Source organism: Pleurodeles waltl, chromosome 8 (assembly GCF_031143425.1).
Source record: "Pleurodeles waltl isolate 20211129_DDA chromosome 8, aPleWal1.hap1.20221129, whole genome shotgun sequence".
NCBI classification, from domain to species: Eukaryota; Metazoa; Chordata; class Amphibia; order Caudata; family Salamandridae; genus Pleurodeles; species Pleurodeles waltl.
This window is the reverse complement of record NC_090447.1, coordinates 113,564,096-113,587,708: the sequence shown is the minus strand read 5'-3', so window position 1 is coordinate 113,587,708 and position 23,613 is coordinate 113,564,096. Positions and strand designations below refer to the sequence as shown.

Genomic DNA, 23,613 nt, shown 5'->3' with positions numbered 1-23,613 from the left:
GCTACTTGTAAAAACAAGTTATTAAATGCCACACTGACACTTTATTCATATGGGGTGGTCCCTGCATGGCCAACGTGGGTTTACATCAACAAAGCAGGTGCTCCAAGAGGTAAAAACAAACGCAGAACAGAGTTTGGACTGCCAGCCAAGCATGGCACATGCCCAAGACGTTAGGCGCATTCTCCTGCCAATACTGAACTTAAGCTGCAAAAGTGCAAACTGGGGGCATGGTGGGATGCAAACTATCAATGAAGTTGAGCAGATAGTACGGTGCCCCTGCACGTGCGGTGGTGCAGGGGTACCACACAATGACTTCGGCATTTACAGAGTGACAAACTACACAACAGCCGCTAGATCATTACTAAATTTGTTGGGAGGCGACTGGTGGTTTGCAGAGTCCAAGTGATGAAAGGTATATAATACAGAAATACAGCTGTTTTCAAACTTTAAACCGGTTCTTTCTCTGTGGTGGAGAGGGTAATGTGCCCCAGAGGCTAGTATTCACAACTCCTGCAGTGCACCTCTACCACGGCATGGTTCAAAAGGTCAGGATGCCAGAGCGCTCCAATTTATCAGCTTGGTACTCTAGTTATACCAGTGTCTCGCCTATTCCTATTACCCTTGCCCCAAAACAGGTCATCAAATGTCAGTCTACCTATCCAGCACCTTACCTCCCCAAAACGCCAATCAAATTGATATTTTCATTCCAACTGTGCTCTGCACACCCCAGTTATAGCACTGAATCCTCTCAAAACCTGTGATGGGTGACTTATTCATGGAGTCAAACTGCTGCATGCAACTCCAGAAGCCACCATGTTCTGTACAGTGAGATGCCTGTGGCTTACATCCTACCCGAACCAGAAAAACAGACTCCCATTTGACGTCAAGGATTACAAATGCTTCTAATACATAAGGAATACATTCAAGTAAAGACCAGGCTCATTAGGAATTTATCACTAGCACCAAGTACATTTCAAACGGCATCAGGAAATGTTCCATCAAGGAGTTGCCTTATGTCATCACTGCCTGGTCAATTTCCTGGAGGGATCCAAAAAATGCAAACAAGTTCGGGGAATGCACGTTCACGCTGTAGCGCCACCCTGGGTTGGTGGTATCGCAGAATTCCAAAGCCGATACGTTGCATCCACAAACGCACTAGTACCAAGCAGATCACAGATTGCGCACCTACTCCAGTTAGTCCCTTATCCTGCAGAGCTGAACTCTTACCCATGCCTCAGGGCTAGCTTCACAAATCCCTTGCGCTCCTTCAGGGTGACTCTGTGCTTTCCCGGTCTGCAATCCAACGACTCTGCAGCTCCTCCAACCACAATGACCACTGCATTTCCAGTGCCATTCTTGGATAGGATGTAGTCAATTGTGTCGCGATTCACAGGACATATTCCTAGAACATGACAAAGAACAAAATAAAAATCATGTTCTTTAACTGGCTCATGCTCAATGCATGAGCACATTTGCTGAAATGCATTACTCCAAATTTTTAGGTCAGACTGAATGAAGCGCAGACAAACATAGTGGAGTGTAAAATTGAGGTCAGTTGTGTTTTCAGAGGGGCCCTCAGAAACGTGGTGTGCATGGGATTTATTTTTAATCAGACTGACAAAGCCAGTGAGGAAGAGAAAGACCATTGAAGAGGAGGACAGGGAAACTGTGATAGAAATCAGGAATAACACCCTTTCAGGCAGAAAATAAAAAAACAGAACTGCATGTTTAAGACAGGAAAGGTAAAATGGAACATAGGGAGTATTGGTGTTCAGCAGCACAGACAGATGGTACTTGAAACACTGGCCCCATGTACTCATGAATTAAGCACTGAAAATATCAATACAGAATACTGTATATGCACCACTCGCTCAGTGCCCACTGCATCTTTCCAAGAATTCATGGATGGTGGTCTGCAGCTCACCCCACTTCAGTTTAAACATGTGGCTGAGAGTGCTGCTCTGTACCCTCTGTCATCAACACGTATATCATGCAAGTCCTTCCCCAGGCCGCGCAGCCTCCTTTTAGTTTGGGAGATTCTGGGAAAATTTAAATAGATGCAAAGCCTCCCTAGTATATGCACCTACACTAGGCTGCTCTGCACCTGCAACACAGTTTGAGATCACGCCCAAGCCAGGCCCGAGATCACGCCCAAGCCAGGCCCGAGATCACGCCCAAGCCAGGCCCGAGATCACGCCCAAGCCAGGCCCGAGATCACGCCCAAGCCAGGCCCGAGATCACGCCCAAGCCAGGCCCGAGATCACGCCCAAGCCAGGCCCGAGATCACGCCCAAGCCAGGCCCGAGATCACGCCCAAGCCAGGCCCGAGATCACGCCCAAGCCAGGCCCGAGATCACGCCCAAGCCAGGCCCGAGATCACGCCCAAGCCAGGCCCGAGATCACGCCCAAGCCAGGCCCGAGATCACGCCCAAGCCAGGCCCGAGATCACGCCCAAGCCAGGCCCGAGATCACGCCCAAGCCAGGCCCGAGATCACGCCCAAGCCAGGCCCGAGATCACGCCCAAGCCAGGCCCGAGATCACGCCCAAGCCAGGCCCGAGATCACGCCCAAGCCAGGCCCGAGATCACGCCTTCTTTGGCTTCCAAGTGTCAAACTGGCTATTTTTAAATCATTTTCTGGTGCTGGGCTGGTTAAGATTTTCTGCTTAGTCACATTGCAGATGCCAGTATTATTTGTGCTGACAGAAGGCAACCCACCAGTGTAGATGCTGGTCTACCCGTACAGGTGGACTACACCCCAGAAGGTGAGAAGCTGGTCTACCCATGCAGATAGACTACACAACAGATGAGGCTTCTAATTGTGCAGATAGGATACACCCCTACAGATTAAGCTGGTCTACTGGTACAGACAGAATGTCCCCCTAGCACTGGAGAGGCTAGTCTACCAATGCAGAGACTACACAGCAGATGAGGCTAGTCTACCCCATGACAACAATACCCCGCCCCCCTAGCATTGGAGAGGCTAGTCTACCCATGCAGATAAAATGTAATCCATCAGTTGGGGTAGGAGTGCCCCTTTTGAGGAGGGGCACAGGATAAAGTGCATACTATTCAGCTCCTCCCATAATGGCACATAATGACAAACTAGCTGAGAATTGACAAAGGCAATTGGTCAGGCACACTGTGGATAAAAGGCACACATGCAACCATTACAGACAAGAAAACTAAGAAATTAACAAATCATACATTTTTCTGTGGCTCGATTTACATAAACCCCCAGCTATAAGATGTACCACAATGTCTAGGCCACTCCTGTATCATGCTCATTTGGGTTCATGATGCTGTAGCTTCTGCACTTAATGATACACATTCCCCCTCCCCAATGACACTGAGCAGTGCTTGAATTCAAGTGGGGAGGCCAGTCCAGACGAGCCAAGGATTACCTTTCTATTAAAATATCTGTTCTCTATTCATTAGAAGAGAGCACTCCTGCTCAAAAGTGCGGTTTTACTTCCTTACAAGGAAAGCAAGCATGCAAAGCCTAATTGTTCTTGAATGCAGCCTATGAGACTTTTGCACCCCCTGCACTCCATAATGCAACTAACCATGTAAGTACCAGTTTTCAGACCGAAACGGTGGATCCTACAATCCCCACATTTATAAAATAACCACTTTCACACCAATCTAACAATAAACTCAATTTTACTCATAAGGGTGCCCTAGCACTGGGGAACCAGGCTAGCCATAAGGAGGTTTACTCAAATTGAAAAGGCAAATATTTGAGAGGTTATAAATTGAAAGATGAGGGAAAAATGTGTGTTCAGCAGTACGAAAGAGGGAGTGACCACCAAGGCAGGCCCATTTAAAAATGACGATTGTAAGCAGGTTGGCACATTGGGTGTAAAGGGGAGAATTTGTGATAAGCAAGGAACTTATTCTGCCGAAGTAAAGGACCAAAGTTGTGAAAGACCTGAAGGGTGTTAGAAAGTGATTTAAAAATTGCCAGTATGGCACTTGGAAGCCAATGAAGACTTAAGGTGATCTGTATTAGAACAGTGGGTATGGGGGGGGGGGGGGGGGGGATGTTGGAGGATTCCCAAGGATAAGATGGAATGCAGAATTTTGAATGATCTAAAGGCACCGATAGGTAGATGACGATTCCCATATAACGCAAATTTCCATACTGGTAAGATTTGAACAAAGGTTTTCTTAGTGGATTGGGAGGGGAGGGGAGGGGAGGGATTATCCTGAGAATTTAGACATGGGAGTGATCCTGCTGATTTGACCAGTGAGCAGTCAAACAGGACACACTTTTTTTGCCCTGGATTCTGAGGGATGAATATGCCCAATTCAGGGCCCACCAATGGGAGACCGAATGGAAGTGTTGCCACCCATGACAGCCTCTGATCTATTCTGGTTGGATTTGATTTTGTTCTCCCACTTTGCAACTGCAAGTATACATTGCTAAAATTGTCACTAGCATCTTAAATATCAAAGTGCCAACTGTGGACATCTAGTCATGCAAGACTGGGTCAATGTTAAAATTGAGCCTACAACGATGAAGCATGGGGAAAGAATCAAAAAGTGGATTTGTCTCAGTCTGCACCTACCTTGCTCTTAAAATAAACTTCTCAGACATTTTTCCATGAAATTTAAGTTTGGTGGGGCAAGGATGCAGGCAGCGTCCGAGGAAGAAGCAGTATTTTTGGGGGACTGCTAGACTAACTCACAATGAATACTTCAACATTCCGACAATCTTTTTGAAGTCAAAAACCTCCATCAGGACCAAGATGCAAGCTGTATCAAATGAAGGCTCCACAAGGCCAGATACCCGTTCTGCGAAGGACCGCTGAAAAGGATTTGCTGCTGCAGAGAAGAACATATGCTGTGAAGTCAGGCTGACCTGCGATGCACCTTGGGTGGATTGATCAGCAGGTAGGTCCTGGCCTCAATTCTCAAAGCATATTTTATCCAAAAAAGGTTCTGAGTCCCAGGTTTTGGAGTTTGGCTATATGGGCAACTTTAGAACCACTTCCAAAGGCCCAGGACTGAGGAGGCACCACATGGAGGGTCAGGACTCACTCAGGGTAGTTCCAAGGGTAAGGTGGCTAGAACCTTTTCTGTACCCGAGGCTCTGATCAGGAGCCCAGCCAACTAGCCCTTGGAGTCACTCTGGTAGTCCTGGGTTCAAGAAGTAGAACAGGACTCAAGGAGCAGAGCAGGCTTAAGAGGTTTGAAGGCAGCAAAGCAGTCCTTCCAGATGTAGCAAAGCAGTCTTTTGAAGTACACATCAGGTCACATCAGCAGGCAGTCCTTTAACAGTCCTTCCACAGGTCCAAAAAGTAAACTGAAGAATGGGTCTGAGTGTTGTATTTTATTTTTTATAACTAGCCACTTCTTTGAAGTAGGGCAAATTCTCTAGAGATTGTCTTTGAAGTACTTGGAATTTCCTGCCTACCCTGCCTGCAGGCACAATACACTAGTGTGAAGTTCCTTGTGGTAGGGTACAGCCTATTGATTTGCAAGGAGGGCTCTGCCCAGATATTCCCCCCGTACCAGTGATGGGCCATTCAGGCACACTTAATCCCTTTATTGTGCTGCTGCCTCAGAAATCTGCAAGGTGTAACTGCCACCTGCACACAGTCATGTTAGCCCCAGGCTGCAGGCACCAAATAGCTAACAGGAAAATGTCAACGTTCTCAAATGTGGCATTTTCCAAATTGTAACTTAAAATTCGACTTTACCATTAAAGAGTACTTTAAATTACAATTTCTTAGACAAACATGAAATCCCCAATTCCCCCAATCAAAATGTAGCACTTATTAAATGTAATAAGGCAACCCAATCTGATTCTGTGGTCTTATTGGAGAGGGAGGTGTCAATCTAAAAACTAGCAAGACATGTAGAACTTAAACGTTCATGTCCAACCTTATAATTAATATGCACCCTACCCTCTGGGCTACGGGGGGGGGCATATGTATTGAAAGCTGAGTGTAAGGCTTGGGAAGAGGTTTATTTTATCAAGTCAAATTGGCAGTTTAAAACTGCATTCAGGCTGCAGTAGCAGGCCTGGGACATGATTTAAAGGGCTACTTAAGTGGGTGGCACAATAAGTACTACAGGGCAACTAGTAGTATTTAACTTATTTGGGTTTATAGCAAACCACTTACTAGGTACCCATAAGTTAAGTTAAATATCCCAATCAGGTGCAAGTCAATGTTACTGTGTTTTAGGGAGTTAGCACAGGGCCTTCAGGTCTAGGCAGCAGTGGTAAAGTGTACAGAGTCCTAAGGCCAAAAAACGAAATCAGAAAAATAGGATGGTGCAAGCAAGACATTAAGGGGAAGACCACCCTAAGGTTGACAGGTCTAACAGTGTTTTATCTAGTATTTGAATTTCTTTTTTTATACACGCCTTGCTCTTCCACACAAATCTCAGATGCTATGGAACATTCATTTAGAACCAGGTTCACCCCAAAAACAGTTCCACCGTAAAGAGGCCAAGTTCAGGGAGTGCGCATCCTAGCTTTCATTTCAAAGTGCTAGGTTTTACATAGCCCCTTCCCATCACATGTTCATACAAAACAGTCCCCTAGGGCATCTTAGGCTTTTGTTGCACAGTTAACTCTACACTAACAGCTATAAACCAGTGAAACAAACGTAAATGTTTAAAATGCAAGTTCATTGCAAAACAGTGCGACAATTCCAGTAGGCCATGTACATGAAGGGATTTAATCGGCAGCGGAATGCATGATCCATGAAAGGCTGTTTGTTACTAAAGGCTGAAGCACAGCCCAAGAAAAAGGAAGTGAAATTTGTGCAGTGAGGGAACACGGGAAATTGTCTGTATAGGCCTAGTAACAGGAAGATAGCTGTAGCCATATAAGCATAGGGAACCTCTTGCTGGAAAAGCATTGGCACAGTAATTGCCCATTTAGGTGACTTGCTTGGGGTGGTGTGTCAAGGCAGGGAGTGATGTGTACTTTTAAATGGTTTCACCAGTGTAGGCGACTACCCAAGCGAGTGCAGGTAAATGGCCAGATGCCCAAAAGGCTATGAGAAGCGGACAGCAAAGAGGAAAGCAAGTAAGCATATTCCTCCCCTTGCATAAACAAACAATTCCACTGCAAATTTGACTCTAACTTGAAATTATATGCTACATCTGCAGGTAGAGGAGAGTGGTCCTGCATCCTTACCTCCAGACATCAAGTACTCTCTCAGCAGAGGCAATCGGAAGTTCCCAGCCAAAGTAGCAAGGTACGATTTGATACCAGGAAACTTCACTGAGAAACCGGTGGCTTCAGTGCCAAAGTTGCAGAATGCACCCAAACCCATGATCCCGTGAGGATGATAGCCAAATATGTAATTCCTGCTTGGGAGCAAGTTGTGAGTTTTAACCAGCTGAAACAAGAAAAGGCATACAGTATTAGCCTGCAGAAAGGTTAGGTGCATGAATAAATTTCTGCACCCCAGTTAATGATCCACCGAAAATGACAAACTTACTCCCAGGACTTCAATACCCTGCATTACAATTCAGATACACAATCACCTTTGCTGTTACATAGCGTAATAAGAAACCATAGTAAGTAGCCTATTCTGATCAGGATACAAGGCTGTAACAAATGTATAAAAAAGCTTTAGTGTTATTACTGAAGGGTCAATGTTGCATTTCTCGCCTGTAATTACTTATGTATCATAGTACATATATATTTTTTGCAACACCAAAGTAATCTGGCTATAGTACACTAAATACTGTAATAAATGAATAGTTGCGCACCGTCACTATTCCCCTGCAATAAGAAAATATCATGATAAAGATACCAGTCCAGTTGTGATATCAGTGTCTGCAACAGTGCCAATTGCTAGTGAAAGGCAGTGCATGGAGCAGAAATCAAACTCCTGGTTAATGGGGTATGACTAGTCCGACCTCTTTCCACTACACGTTCTTCACAAAATGAATTACTGGATAAGGAGGCACAAAAGGTAGCAATTTTATTTACTGATTACAGGTTAAATTACAAGTCATTTATTTCATTTTCACAGTGCAGTTTGAGCTAACCAGGTTGTGAAGTTGCTAGGGAAACCACTTGCTAAATGAATATCTTACATTTTAGACACTATGTAATATGGGTATATGCAACTAGCTTGGCAATATAAAGATGCGCATGTTACCGAACTATGAAAGTTATGAATCCAATACAAACTATGCTGTGAATATGGCTTAATGCGACAGTTTTTTTTGTTTTGTTTTTAAATATAACAGAAAAACATGGAGGGGGGGAAGCTTTTAACATGGTGAAATAACTAGTTTGCAATGCTTTTAAACAATGCAGTTCTTAAAGAAACATACATGGAATAGCCTCCATCCACCCATCTCAAGCTAGGCCCTACATTTTATACCAAACGCCCATTGTGAGCAGTATGCAACAGTGCAGAAGACATGGCACTGTCCTAAGATGTGGTACAACCACACACTGATTTAAACAAGTACCAAATTGAAACTTGCAAGAGTATAGACCCAAGACTGAATGAGGACAACAGTTGCAGCAATGTTTAGGGAGTGTGCTCAAAAGGGACAGCACACAGACTAAATTGCCCTATACCTCGGTATCAGTGCAGGAAAACCAAGTCAGTGGGCAAGCATCAACATGAAATGGTATTTGGGCTCCAAAGTCTCCAAAGCTACCTAATAATTCAATGCCAGGCATTCAGCCCATCAGTTACATTTGATCATGGATGCATTGGATTCTCATCTACATTGTTGTAGAACAGTGGTTCCTAATCTTTAGACTTCTGTGAACTCAATCACTGCTGGAACCCAGGGACCCCAACTGAATCATTGGAAACTGGCGACCACAGCCTAAGCATTTTCTATAATTTGAACTGCAAAACAATTCATAAATACAGAAACAAGAATTCATGGAACAAAAACAATGTATCTAATATTTTCTTTAATCCACCAATAAAAAAAAAAAAACTAAATTTGAACAAGAAGATTGGAGCTTTTCTAAATAATTGAGGCCACTCACTGTCCATACTATATTCTATTTGATGCGCTTGCACTGTTCCCATATATCAGTCCGAGGAGACCATCTTTCAGTTTCCAATTTCAAATTCCTTCACATTTAAAGAAGGTCTTTCAAAATCTCAACTGTACTTTTGTTATTTATTTATATGCATTTTATTAATCTGTTAATATTTAATTTTCTAAGTCCTTGTGGCCCCCCCCCTGAGAAGGCTTTGCACACCCAATGGGGTTGCAGGACCACATGTTAAGAGCCACAGTTCTATACATTTTTATATTTGTAGGTATTTGGACTAACATGGTTGTCATTGCGAAGCTGGGCAGATGAGTGACAGCTGAGCAGGACATGTTTTCATCAGGTATTATGAAAGTGACCCACAGCACAGGGGGCGTTTGCACTCTGAGCACTTCGCAGTAACAGAAGGGACTGCAGACTCCGGTGCAGTCCCTTCTGTAATATGGGAAACAGTGGCACGCTGCCTAGACAATCCCAAGGGAGAGTCCCTGCAGTTGCATGCATGTGATGGAATGCCTTCAGTCCTCCACTACCGCTGTATTACAGGAACAAATAGCAGACAGGCCATTAAAAGGGGCAACAATTATGCGCCCCACATTAAGGGCACAGACTGTGCACCAATCCTAGTTCTTAGCACTTCAGAGGGGGCATTATATTCCTAGCTCTTCCGCCCCTCACCCAATCCACCGGGTACACCATACAGACCAGTGCAATCAATGTGCTACCATTCCTCTACACCAGAAGACCGATTCCAGGTAGGTTTGGGCAAGTACTGCTTTGCTAAATTTCCTGTTTTTGCATAGTGCGTTACATTGGGCATTTGCAATTCATAGTACTTAATTTCGGAAGACATGTCAACAACATGGCTAACTCGAGCTCAGCGATTGGTTAATTAAGAAAGCTGGGAATGAAGCTGCAGAACTTCCTGTTTTCCCAGCACGGTGGACAAGAAACCAGATTTGCAATGCAGATGCCTGTGACTTAATCCACATGGCCTGGTCAGAGTCCAATCAGTTTAGGACTTTGGATGTTGACAGCGGATTTAACAACAAAGCAAACAGATAAGCGGATGAGTCAGGTTTCGCATGGATTCCCCCAGAAAGGCGTCCTCCAACCAGCCACTCTTGGAAAGTATTATTCAGAACTTAGGCACAGGAACACATGCGATCAACATGGGAGACAGGCAGATAAAAGCAGCACATTTTGGAGCTTTGCACGGAGTGCCTTTCTCACGTCAATCCTAGCTCGTAAGCTTGGGGGACAGCCAGGATGTAAGTAACACATTGACATAAGTGTTACTACTTTAGAACAAGGCAAACAAACTTCAAACAGCAGTACAATAAAGGGACTATCGAGCCAAATAGAGTATTACAAAATGAATTAAACGGAAGTAGAAACACTTGATCAAGCTAAAAAAAACGATGAATGAGTTACACATGCATGAACCCAGTTTAACATGGAACCTAACATCAACCCAAAGGCAAATAATGAAAATGTCACTTACCCAGTGTACATCTGTTCGTGGCATCAGTCGCAGTAGATTCGCATGTTTTGCAATAGCTCGCCATCTGGTGTTGGGCCGGACTGTTAAAAGTTGTTTTTCTTCGAAGAAGTCTTTCGAGTCACGGGACCGAGTGACTCCTCCTTTTGTCTCCATTGCGCATGGGCGTCGACTCCATCTTCGATTGTTTTTCCCCGCAGAGGGTGAGGTAGGAGTTGAATTGTAGTAATAGTGCCCATGCAATGGAGTGACTAAGTATGCACCTATTTAAGGTTGAGATGATACATATACAAATAGTTGAAGGTAACTTCCAAACTGCTACAGGCTCCCGGGGAGGCGGGTGGGCACATGCGAATCTACTGCGACTGATGCCACAAACAGATGTACACTGGGTAAGTGACATTTTCAGTTCGATGGCATCTGTCGCTGTAGATACGCATGTTTTGCATAGACTAGTAAGCAGTTATTTCCCCAAAAGCGGTGGATCAGCCTGTAGGAGTGGAAGTAGTCTGAAATAATGTTCTTAATACGGCTTGACCTACTGTGGCTTGTTGTGCGGATAACACGTCTACACAGTAGTGCTTGGTGAATGTGTGAGGCGTAGACCATGTGGCTGCCTTACATATTTCTTGCATTGGGATGTTTCCTAGAAAGGCCATGGTAGCACCTTTCTTTCTGGTTGAGTGTGCCCTTGGTGTAATGGGCAGCTGTTTAGCTTTAAGGTAGCAGATTTGGATGCATTTAACTATCCATCTGGCTATACCTTGTTTTGATATTGGGTTTCCTGCATGAGGTTTTTGAAATGCAATAAATAGTTGTTTAGTCTTTCTGATGTTCTTTGTTCTGTCAATGTAATACATCAATGCTCTTTTGACATCTAATGTATGTAGTGCCCTTTCAGCTACGGTATCTGGCTGTGGAAAGAACACTGGAAGTTCCACTGTTTGATTTAGATGGAACGGTGAAATAACCTTTGGCAAAAATTTAGGATTGGTCCTTAGGACGACCTTATTCTTGTGTAGTTGTATAAAAGGTTCCTGTATTGTAAACGCCTGAATCTCGCTTACTCTTCTTAGGGAAGTAATGGCGATGAGAAATGCCACCTTCCAGGTTAGGAACTGTATTTCGCAGGAGTGCATGGGTTCAAACGGTGGACCCATAAGTCTAGTTAGGACAACATTTTGGTTCCATGAAGGAACAGGTGGTGTTCTTGGTGGTATAATTCTCCTAAGGCCCTCCATGAATGCTTTAATGACTGGTATCTTATATAGGGAAGTTGAATAGGTAGTCTGCAGGTATGCAGATATTGCTGCAAGGTGTATTTTAAATGGAAGAGAAAGCCAGGTTAGATTTTTGTAAGTGAAGCAAGTAACCCACTACATGTTCTGGAGTTGTGTGTAATGGTTGTATTTGATTAATATGGCAGTAGCAAACAAACCTCTTCCATTTACTTGCATAGCAGTGCCTGGTGGATGGCCTTCTGGCTTGTTTTAGGACTTCCATACATTCTTGGGTAAGTTGTAAGTGCCCGAATTCTAGGATTTCAGGAGCCAGATTGCTAGATTCAGCGATGCTGGATCTGGGTGTCTGATCTTTTGGTTGTGTTGTGTCAACAGATCTGGCCTGTTGGGCAATTTGATGCAGGGTACTACTGATAGGTCTAGCAGCGTTGTGTACCAGGGTTGCCTTGCCCAAGTTGGTGCTATTAATATGTGTTTGAGTTTGTTTTGACTGAGTGTTTACCAGGTAAGGAAGGAGAGGGAGAGGAGGAAAAGCGTAAGCAAATATCCCTGACCAGTTCATCCATAGGGCATTGCCTTGGGACTGTTTGTGTGGGTATCTGGATGCGAAGTTTTGGCATTTTGCGTTCTCCTTTGTCGCAAACAAGTCTATCTGAGGTGTTCCCCAGAGTTTGAAATAAGTGTTCAGAATTTGGGGGTGAATTTCCCATTCGTGGACCTGTTGGTGATCGAGAGAGATTGTCTGCGAGTTGATTTTGGATCCCTGGTATAAATTGTGCTATTAGGCGAATTTGGTTGTGAATTGCCCAACGCCAAATCTTTTGTGCTAGCAGGCTTAACTGCGTGGAGTGCGTCCCCCCTTGCTTGTTTAGATAATACATTGTTGTCATGTTGTCTGTTTTGACGAGAATGTATTTGTGAACTATGATTGGTTGGAAAGCTTTTAGTGCTTGAAAAACTGCTAGAAGTTCTAGGTGATTTATATGCAGTTTTGTTTGATGTACGTTCCATTGTCCTTGTATGCTGTGTTGATCGAGGTGTGCTCCCCACCCTGTCATGGAAGCATCTGTTATTACGTATTGTGGCACTGGGTCTTGGAAAGGCCGCCCTTTGTTTAAATTTATGTTGTTCCACCACAGAAGCGAGAGGTAAGTTTGGCGGTCTATTAACACCAGATCTAGAAGGTGACCCTGTGCTTGTGACCATTGTGATGCTAGGCACTGTTGTAAGGGCCTCATGTGCAGTCTTGCGTTTGGGACAATGGCTATGCATGAAGACATCATGCCTAGGAGTTGTAGTACCATCTTTGCTTGTATCCTTTGTGTTGGATACATGCGTTGTATGATGGTGTTGAAATTTTGAATTCTTTGTGGACTTGGAGTGGCTACTCCTTTTGATGTGTCTATTATGGCTCCTAGGTATTGTTGTACCTTGCGCGGCAGAATTTTGGATTTTGTGAAGTTGACGGTGAACCCTAGTTTGAAGAGGGTTTGTATGATATGATTTGTGTGATTTGAGCACTCTATTAACGAATGGGCCTTGATTAGCCAGTCGTCTAGATATGGGAACACATGTATTTGCTGCCTTCTTATGTGTGCAGCGACTACCGCTAGACATTTGGTAAAGACTCTTGGTGCGGTTGTTAATCCGAAAGGCAGTACCTTGAATTGGTAATGTATTCCCTCGAATACAAACCTTAGGTATTTCCTGTGCAATGGGTGTATTGGTATATGGAAATAAGCATCCTTGAGGTCTAAAGTTGCCATGTAGTCGTGTAGTTTTAGCAATGGCAATACTTCTTGTAGTGTGACCATGTGAAAGTGGTCTGATTTGATGAAAGTGTTCACTACTCTGAGGTCTAGGATTGGTCTCAGCGTTTTGTCCTTCTTTGGTATCAGAAAGTACAGTGAGTAAACTCCTGTGTTTATTTGTGTGTTTGGCACTAATTCGATTGCATCCTTTTGCAATAGTGCCTGCACTTCTATCTCCAGGAGATTGGAATGATGTTTTGTCAAATTTTGTGCTTTTGGTGGTATGTTTGGAGGGAATTGTAGAAATTCTATGCAATAACCATGTTGGATAATTGCTAGAACCCAAGTGTCTGTAGTGATTTCCTCCCATGCTTTGTAATAATGACTTATTCTTCCCCCCACTGGTGTTGTGTGGAGGGGGTGAGTGACATGTGAGTCACTGTTTAGTAGTAGGGGTTTTGGGGCTATGAAATCTTCCTCTATTCCTAGGGAATTGCCCTCCTCTATATTGTCCCCGAAAACTTCCTCTATACTGTCCCTGGTAACTGGACGGTGTTGCTTGTGAGGTGCTGGCTTGTGTGCTCTGACCCCGAAACCCCCTTCTAAAGGGTGTTTTACGGAATGTGCTGTAATTCCCTCTGCTCTGCGGGGAGTAGAGTGCGCCCATGGCTTTGGCAGTGTCCGTATCTTTTTTGAGTTTCTCAATCGCTGTGTCCACTTCTGGACCGAACAGTTCTTTTTCGTTAAAAGGCATATTGAGAACTGCTTGTTGAATCTCTGGTTTAAATCCAGACGTTCGGAGCCATGCATGCCTTCTGATAGTTACAGATGTATTAATTGTCCGTGCAGCTGTATCTGCAGCGTCCATGGAGGAGCGGATCTGGTTGTTGGAAATGGTCTGTCCCTCCTCAACCACTTGTTTTGCCCTATTTTGTAAGTCCTTGGGCAGATGTTCAATGAGATGTTGCATCTCGTCCCAATGGGCTCTGTCATAGCGCGCAAGTAGTGCCTGGGAGTTCGTGATGCGCCACTGGTTTGCAGCTTGTGCTGCGACTCTTACCAGCTGCATCGAACTTGCGGCTTTCTTTATCTGGGGGTGGTGCATCTCCAGATGTGTGGGAGTTGGCCCTTTTCCTAGCTGCTCCTACAACGACAGAGTCTGGTGGCAGCTGTGTAGTGATGAAAACCGGGTCTGTAGGAGGCGCCTTATACTTTTTTTCCACCTTTGGTGTGATTGCCCTACTTTTGACCGGCTTCTTAAAGATTTCTTTTGCGTGCCGGAGCATACCAGGGAGCATAGGCAGGCTTTGGTATGAGCTGTGGGTGGAGGAGAGTGTGTTGAATAAAAAATCATCCTCGACCTGTTCTGAGTGGAGGCTTACGTTGTGAAATTGTGCTGCTCTAGCCACCACTTGAGAATACGCGGTGCTGTCCTCTGGTGGAGATGGCTTCGTAGGGTATGCCTCCGGACTGTTATCTGACACTGGGGCGTCGTATAGGTCCCATGCGTCTTGATCTTGGTCACCCTGGCTTATGGTGGTGTGAGCTGGGGAGTGTGATGGAGTTTGTGCTGGTGAGACGTTAATCACGGGCGGAGGAGAGGGTGGTGGGGTAACTCTTTTCACCACTTTTGGTTGTGGTGTCTGTTCAGTTTGGAACTCCAACCTTCTCTTTCTTCTAATAGGGGGAAGGGTGCTTATTTTTCCTGTCCCCTGCTGTATGAAAATACGCTTTTGCGTATGGTCCACATCAGTTGATTGTAGCTCTTCCTCAAACCTATGCTTTTGCATTTGGGAGGTTAGCGAGTGCTCTTCTGTATAAGAGCCTGAAGCTGGGTCGGTTGCAGTTTGTTTCGGGACCGAAACCCTGTCTGCGTCCTTTCGGCTCCGAGGTGACTTTTTTCATTTTCGGGGCCGAAACCTGTCGGCGCCGATCTTCTTCGGGGCTGCTGTCTCGGCGTCGAGCCGTGTCTACACCGGCATCTCTGTGTCGATGCTTGTCTCCAGCACTTTCTCGGTCCCGAGAAGGCTGCGTGCCGGTGTCTCGACCGGAGTCGGACGATCTCGGCACTGTTTGGGCCTTTTTCGGTGCCGACGGTCGGTCACCGAATTTATGGGTGGAGCCATGGCCTGGTGGCAGTGGCGTCCCCTGGGCCTTGTAAATCTTCCTCTGAGTGGTTTTCGACGTCTTACTCACGGTTTGTGTATCGTCGAATCCTTCGGAGTCTGAGTCTTGGATCGAGAAGGTACCTTCCTCTTCTTGTTCCTCGAACTCTCGGTCGGCTGTCGGCGCGGACGCCATCTGAAGTCTTCTGGCTCGACGGTCTCGGAGTGTTTTTCGGGACCGGAACGCACGACAGGCCTCGCAGGTGTCTTCACTGTGCTCAGGTGACAGGCACAGGTTACAGACCAAGTGTTGGTCTGTATAGGGGTATTTATTGTGGCATTTGGGGCAGAAACGGAACGGGGTCCGTTCCATCGGCGTTCTTCAGCACGCGGTCGGGCCGACCAGGCCCCGACGGGGGATCGAAAAAACTACCCCCGAAGGGCACCGGAGCTCTTTGATCCTTCGACGCGGTGTTGAATCTAACTACGCCGATCCCGAACGCAACAATACCGACGAAAATCTTCCAAAATTAGCTATCTTTCCGTTCCGAAACTCGGAGCGACAGGAACACGTCCGAACCCGATGGCGGAAAAAAAACAATCGAAGATGGAGTCGACGCCCATGCGCAATGGAGACAAAAGGAGGAGTCACTCGGTCCCGTGACTCGAAAGACTTCTTCGAAGAAAAACAACTTGTAACACTCCGGCCCAACACCAGATGGCGAGCTATTGCAAAACATGCGTATCTACAGCGACAGATGCCATCGAACATTATGTTATGTAGTAATACCCACTGAAAAAGTATTCGCGAAAGGGAGGAAACAATACCAAAAGAAATATTTTCAGACACCCAGTGACAGCCACTGCATTCTGAAAAGAGTCCAGTGATACCACAATTCAGAGATTTGACATCCACTAATGAAACAAGTCAAGAGCATTGTTTAAATGACAGCAGGAAGAAGGAAATGATAGAGACGATGCAGCATGACATTTGTAAAACAAGCCAACACTGAATAACATAAGTCAAACCGGGTCTTATTTTGATCCATGAACCAAATACAGAGTCAGATATACCAGATCTAGTCAATGACTACACTCATTTACTGCTTCCTACTTTGACTAAGAGTCCTTTGTTGGACCAAAGATGAAGTACAGAGCAGACTGTGGGAAGAATTGGTGAAGTGATGTTCTTCTCCAGATAGGTTGGTATAGTTGGACAGGTGGATAAGAAAACATGAGAAATGTATATTATTTTATTGTTGTGTTTTTTTGGAGTGAGGTGTTATGGTGTCCTATGAGTAGTATTGTGGTGCCCTGCATGATGAGTAAAGGTATGCGCACCTCATGTTGCTGAAATTGTGTATGCTTTCAGTGCAGGCCAAAAGATAGCCAGACATCTGCTGCAATCATCTACTGGTTAATGTAGTCAACATATGTTGCTCAGTTGTAAATAGCTATCATAAGTATTAGAGTCTTTAACTCTTTCCCAAATTTCAGGTGATCTCGAATTCTGGTCTTTGCTCTGTGGGAATTCCATAATTAAGCAGCTTTTATGAAGGAAGCTCCACGGAGGAGCTTCTTCCAAGATGTTCAGCCAAAGTGCTAGACTAGAACAGAGTGTTCTGCAAGCATTGTTGGAGCTTTGACAATGGGGCGTCATCCAGGATGGTCATTTGGATGATGCAGAAAGGCTTGAAGGTAGAGTATTTGTCTACAAGGAGCTATTTACTTTCTTTTAGCACATACATTTTCTAACAAATGCAAATTCAAGAGTAGGGTTGCTGCTACTGATTCCATTGCATTATTTGAAGGACAAATAATTCACCCCAGAAAGACCGTTTTTCTACTCTTGGCACAACAAATGTGATCATGGCCAGCAGTTTCTGCAACGATCCTAGACAAGAAAGATGCAGGGTTCAAGTGTTAGGTGCTTTTTTGTTAGATGTCAATCTGGTGGTGTCTAGTTCTTCACAACAGAGGGATGTAGGAACATTTCCTGAACTAGTTGACATTTTGTTTTAGGTGGTTGCTCAATTGCAGATTGACTCCATTTCAGTGATGAGATGATCAGAATACTGTCATAACAAAGGTACAACAAAGCAGGGATCAGCATCTCATGGTTTCAATATGAAAAGGTGGTCAAAATAATTCTAATGTACAGGTGACAAACAAGGGAGAGGGGCACATTTCATATTTAAAACACTGTGCACTCAAATATAATTTGTGCAGCCTCCAGGTTATGGACTACTGCAATTGGGCATAAAGCTTAGAATGAAATGGGGTTGTTGGGTATGATTATGGGTAAAGGCCATAAGAAGTATAAAGGGAATGGTTCTTTTAATCTCTCATATCCACAATTTTACGTTGGATACCAGCCATCACAAGAAATTCCAACACAAGTTCACTTGCTGACAGGTACTTCAACTGCTCCAAGCAAACTGCATTCCACAGACATTTTAAAAGGATCCAGGCATCAGACCATTTAACAAAGATCTTTAAATTAATTATATCTGATCAGGTGCCCCAGAATACAAAATGCTTATTTGACCACTTGCTCTTTACATAACATGCCTGGTCAACAACCAAGGTCAGATTGAGAGGTATTAAGGTGGTAGTGCTCAACAGTGGACTGAAATCAGAACCATATGATGCAGTGAAAGATGTGTTAAACTTTGGGATGTCAACCGAAGAGCCATTTAGCCTTCGCAGTCAGATCAATTTTATTTTGGCACAGCAATTCAGTTGCTTTTCTACAGGGATATGGCGACTGCGGTGCTACGCCAGCATTCTGTCCAAGAAACCATTGCAGATTGGGCAACTTCACCAGTGACAAGGCACATTGGCACACACTTTTACATTGGAATACAGGAATCAAAGTGAGTTCTACAAGCTTAATCAGCTTGTTAACACCTCTTGAACCAGAGTGATTTACCAATACATGGATTACAGCATTGTATCGTTCAGTATTTCAAGGGTATCACTAAGCTAAAAATAGAATTATATGTAAATTAATGGAGCAACAAGGACAGGATAGAGAGGTTGCAAATAAAACATGACTCAGTCCAGAACTTTTGGCTTGAGACAAAATTGACCAAATCACAGGTATCAATATGATAAAGTTGGGACAAATACAAGGGCCAAATAAAACCTACAGGAGCCAAGCCAGCCAGTCTACCAGACGTCCCACAAAAGTGCTGGTAGTGGGTATTTCAAATTCACGTACATGCTTGGCACGACTGGAACCTGAAAGCTCGCCTCATCCCACTTGAGCACTCTTGATACATTCTTTAAAACTCACCCTGACTGGGAAGTAGTCCCTGAAGTATTTCCAAACAGTCCAATTCCTGACCCATTCTGACCTTCTTCCACCTGCAAAAGAAATTAAGTATTTAGACAAGAATGTAAACTAAACTTCCCATAGACATTTAACGAGATCAAGCGGGCGTTAACAGCTATTAGAATACTTGCTTCATTTCAGAACCAACTGTAGAAAAGTTAGAATTCATACACTGAACAGGACCCCTCCAACATTAAGAAACCATATAGCAGGACAGAAAGTTGCCAGCTGGCAGTGTAAATGTGGTTCTCAAGACACTTTGGGACTGATGGAGAAAGCAATATAATAAGCAAGTCTAACTGGCACAGTAGAATCAAGTTGGTGGGAGAAGCGCAGACAGTCGTTCTCAAGGTGTTGTGGGAGAATATATTACGGATGCAACAAGGAGCATCCATGTTTGCAAAAGCAGGTATAATTACACCCAACCAACTCAAGTGTCCAACACAGCCTCACATTTAGTTACACTACCAATACAAACCTTTATTTGGTGTATTCCAGTCAAAAACCAGCCAAGCTAGGTATAGGGCAGCGATCAGCCAGCAATCGGTGTAGAGGATGTAGATCATTATTACTGTACATCCAACACCTGAAGGAAAAGATTGTTCCATTAGAACTTTTTTGGCAGGACATTGTGGAGTGTCTTTACATAAAAACGTGCAATGCCTTACTAAAACACGCAGATGTGCAAGTACATAAATATACTATTTCATTCTACTTGTTTAGGTTATCAACATACCCAACCATGACCAAAAGCTGAAATACAAATTCATGCCAATGTCAAATGCAAACTTAACCAATGAGACGTGTATTTTATTCGTTCAAGGAGTATTTGACATTAGTCCCTACTGTCCATCTTAACACCAGCTGCCTATGAAATAATGTCACCTGAAAACAGCTGAACATATATTATGCCAAATGTATTTAAAGTGGCATTAATTCAGAAAAGTAGCTGGAAAAATATCAGTCACAAATGTGATTGTTACAATGTACTCCTGATGCACAAACTGGCAATGTGTGGTCAATGTTATGATCCTTTTGACTGTACTCCTGATGCACATTGTCTTGTTGGGAGTGCAAACTTTGCTATAAAAGCCTGCCACAAACCCTACTAGAAACTACGCCATAAAGCCCTCCCACAACCTGCTGGGCTCGCCAAATCCCACAGCACATCATGAACAGTTAATATCCATGTGTCAGTGGGTGATTGCGACATCCTGCAAATGAGGTATCTGCCAAGACAGTCTGGCCTTGGACTTCAGCTACCTCCAGGACATGTCCACCTGTGCTCACCCAACACACACCGACTTACCATGGTAAGCTCAACGTGGAACAGTACGCATCACAATTCACTGTAAATATTAAATGAGTCACACTTGACCCATAGTGCAGCTTATGATTGGCTGTGCTAACATGAGATTTCTAAAGATATCAATATCTACGTATTCAAATGGAACACCGAACTTACCTTTGCCAGTGCAAGGGACTTTTGATATTAAGCTACACGATTTCCAAAAGACGTTACACTTGTGCACGTGTGGTTTATTGTAAAGCACAATAGGATTTCTACTGTCATTTTCTAGGCACAGTTCTGAGGCTACAAACCATGCTGCAACAAGTCCATTGGAACTCACTTCAACAATGCAGAAACCAAGACAAATTAAGATTTTCGATTTACAATCACAGAAAAGCAGCCACTGACAAATGCCTACTCAGTCTGATGGTGCTCACCAGGTGGATGCAGCCTGGAAGCAGAAGTCTCAATGCAGAGGCAATGCGATGCCAACTTCCACTTCAACCGCTGTGCACATTTCTCAGGGTTAACATCGTATGCCACTGTCAAACCTCAGCCTACCATGGTTCACAAATCACATTGTACACTAAGGCAGGGCCACAAGTGTGTTGACTAACATGTGGCCCCTTTTTAGGTGGAGTCTACAGACTGCTATAGATGTCTAGTGCAACAATATACACAACACAAAAGAAGGCTCAATCATGTGCTTCCTTATTCAGTTGCCTTCTTTCCTCTTGAGTGACGGACCCCTGTCTAATAGCCTTTTATCTTCCCTTTGAATTACTGAAGCGCATCCATCATGGTACACACAAAAGGACTCCTTTAATTTGGAGTAATCCCACCCTAGACTATTTTGCTTCTCTAACCCTCCCAGATAGTCTTTAAACTGTTCCCCTGCCCAGTTGCTTTAGCCACAATGGCTACCTTGCCTTGATGGGAGCATATGTAGATCACGTTAAAGCCACTATAACCTCACGACTCACATGCGCATTCCTGGTGACATGTGTATACCTCATTGTGCTGGGACTTCTGATGCCACTCAGCATCACCAATATATGTTTTTCCACTTTGAAATGCACAGTAGAATCTGCAAAATCACCACTGGTGAAGGCTAAAGGATATGTCTGTTGGCTTTGTCAATGCTTCTTCTCATTGCATATGAAATGCAAGTCTTTCAGAAACCCCTCCACTGCCTGTGCCCCATTTGCCACTCCTGGAAATGAAGGCCATGGAGAAGAAATCAAATCTACGTCCCAACAGGTGGGGCCAAAAGAGGAACCTGCATAGACTAAAGGAGTCCTCTTTCAATGCAAGATGGCAGAGGTGACAACGTGCAGTGTCCCATGTACAGTCTTACCAGTGAATACACTTTGTAGTAACTTCCCAGAATCAGAATTCTAGGATTGCATCCAATCTCCATTTCCCTATGGGGAATCGATGCAGGGCCTGTGTATGCAATCTTGGGGGGGGGAGGAGTTTATACAAATGTGCAAGTTACATGCCCCAAGAGTGTATAGATACCTTACAGGGTGAATGCGGCTGTACCAGACCTTCAGAATTAGTAGGGGGTTGGTAATATGGAGAAGTAAATGGCTTTCATACTTGCAAGACAAAATACTAGTAGGGATGGAGGCTACCTCAATGCTCCTTTGATTCATAATGATCCAACAGGTAGTTTAATTTATGGCCCCAGCATCATTATTAAAAGAACCACCAGGGGTTAAGGGCATGATGAAAGTTGACTTGGGCTCACGGTGAGGCATGTGAGTAACAGAGGCAAATGACAGTCACTAGAAAAATTGCCAGGCAACTGGGTGGGTCGTACTCTGAAATCCAAGATCCACCTAGGCTTACGTCTAGCATGCCACAAGGATTACGAGCTAGCACCCACCTGGGATTCAGAAGGCCACTACCTAAAGCCCACAAACAAGCCAAATGCACGATTGTGGCATTAAAGTACTGACCATGCATTCTTGTCCAATTAGTTCTTCTCTTGAGCCAGAAATAATGCATTACCAGTGGGTCCAGGGCTCACCATCATTAAGTGGAGTTTGGCCACACCACCTAAAGGCAACCACCTACCAGCATGTAAGATTGTCCTATAGAAAGACCATTTGAAGTGACAATCAACTGGATTGAGCTATTGGGGGGGGAGGGGGGGAGAATAGGGAGGAGCATAGCAGGCGGGGCTCACAGGGAAGCAGCCCTAGATGTGCTAATTAGCAGCCCCTGACTGGCATGGAAGACCCCAGGGCCAAAGCAGAAATGGTCCACAGCCTTACATCGAGGTTTTATCAATAGGCTCAGTCTAAAAGAAAATAATCATAATCAGTTCAGTGCCTGGCTAGCACATCACCATTTCAAAATGGAATCTATCCAGAAGGGGAAGGGAAAAGGTGAATTATTCTGGATCCAATATATACCAGATGGCCTTGATCCACCTCTTCCAAGAACATTTGTCCAGCTTATTTGGCTTGAACAGATCCGACTGTACACTAGTGTTTTCCCTTGGAGCCTTTGTGTTCCCCTGTGATGGTAGCCCTTCACACAAGGTGTATCAGGATGATCTACTAGGATTGCAAGTAGAGATCCTGATGTAATGCCAGCTAATCTTAGCAGAGACATTACTATACAGTTTAGGATTCAAGATCAAAGCAAAGGCAAAAATAACTGAAGAGGTGCATGACTCTCCTAGGCACGTCAGACTGTAGGAAGGCTACAGTCTCATAAGATGCAGGAGATATACAAATCAAGTGGGCTTGGCAGATGTCAACAATATCTCAGAAAAGGCTATCTGCTCCAGTCAGTCTCCAGCAGCATTGAATCAGGCCACCTCTGCTGGATGCCTGAACAGCTTTCCAGCATTGGCAGATCCTGCACCAAAAGCCATCACTGTCCTCCAGGACCAAAATGAAACTCCAGTGGTAGATGGCTACATGGATGCCTACAAAGGAAGAGATTATCAGGAGTACTTCAGGAGCCAAGCGCTTCTATCACTGCAGTGAAAACCAAATATCAGACCGAACAAAATACCTCGTGGGACCAGTTGAGGTAATACACCTAGGATGACATGTAGAAGTAGTAAAAGATTGTGCTTTCACCAGAGGGTCAGAAAAATATTTTTAGCAATAAGGATCCCATGCTTGGGATCAGTTCATGTCACCTTAATATCCAGCTGCCAGCATTTCTCTAGTATCACCAGGGCCACCTAATGTGGTGGTGCGGGCCAAATTATACAGCTGGGTTGACTAAATTATGCAACTAGAAACAATGTTGGCTAATGCAACATTGTGTGACAGTATTTTGTCACTCTTATTCACGGTGACAGTTTGGACACATTTTCACACAGTACAGTTTAACCACCAAATACAGTAAGAAGCCAAAAGACT

General features: G+C 44.4%; 1 protein-coding gene across 1 annotated transcript in view; it reads right to left on the bottom strand.

The window, feature by feature from the left end:
* DGAT2 (diacylglycerol O-acyltransferase 2) overlaps positions 1–23,613 on the bottom strand; it is a 70,584-nt gene that overhangs the window by 21,995 nt on the left and 24,976 nt on the right. Inside the window, exons 3-6 of the mRNA XM_069203877.1 lie at positions 19,412–19,519; positions 18,895–18,965; positions 7,154–7,358; positions 1,228–1,402 (exon numbers count right to left, since the gene is read on the bottom strand). Coding sequence (XP_069059978.1) covers positions 1,228–1,402; positions 7,154–7,358; positions 18,895–18,965; positions 19,412–19,519 — 559 coding nt within the window. The remainder of the gene's footprint in view (positions 1–1,227; positions 1,403–7,153; positions 7,359–18,894; positions 18,966–19,411; positions 19,520–23,613) is intronic.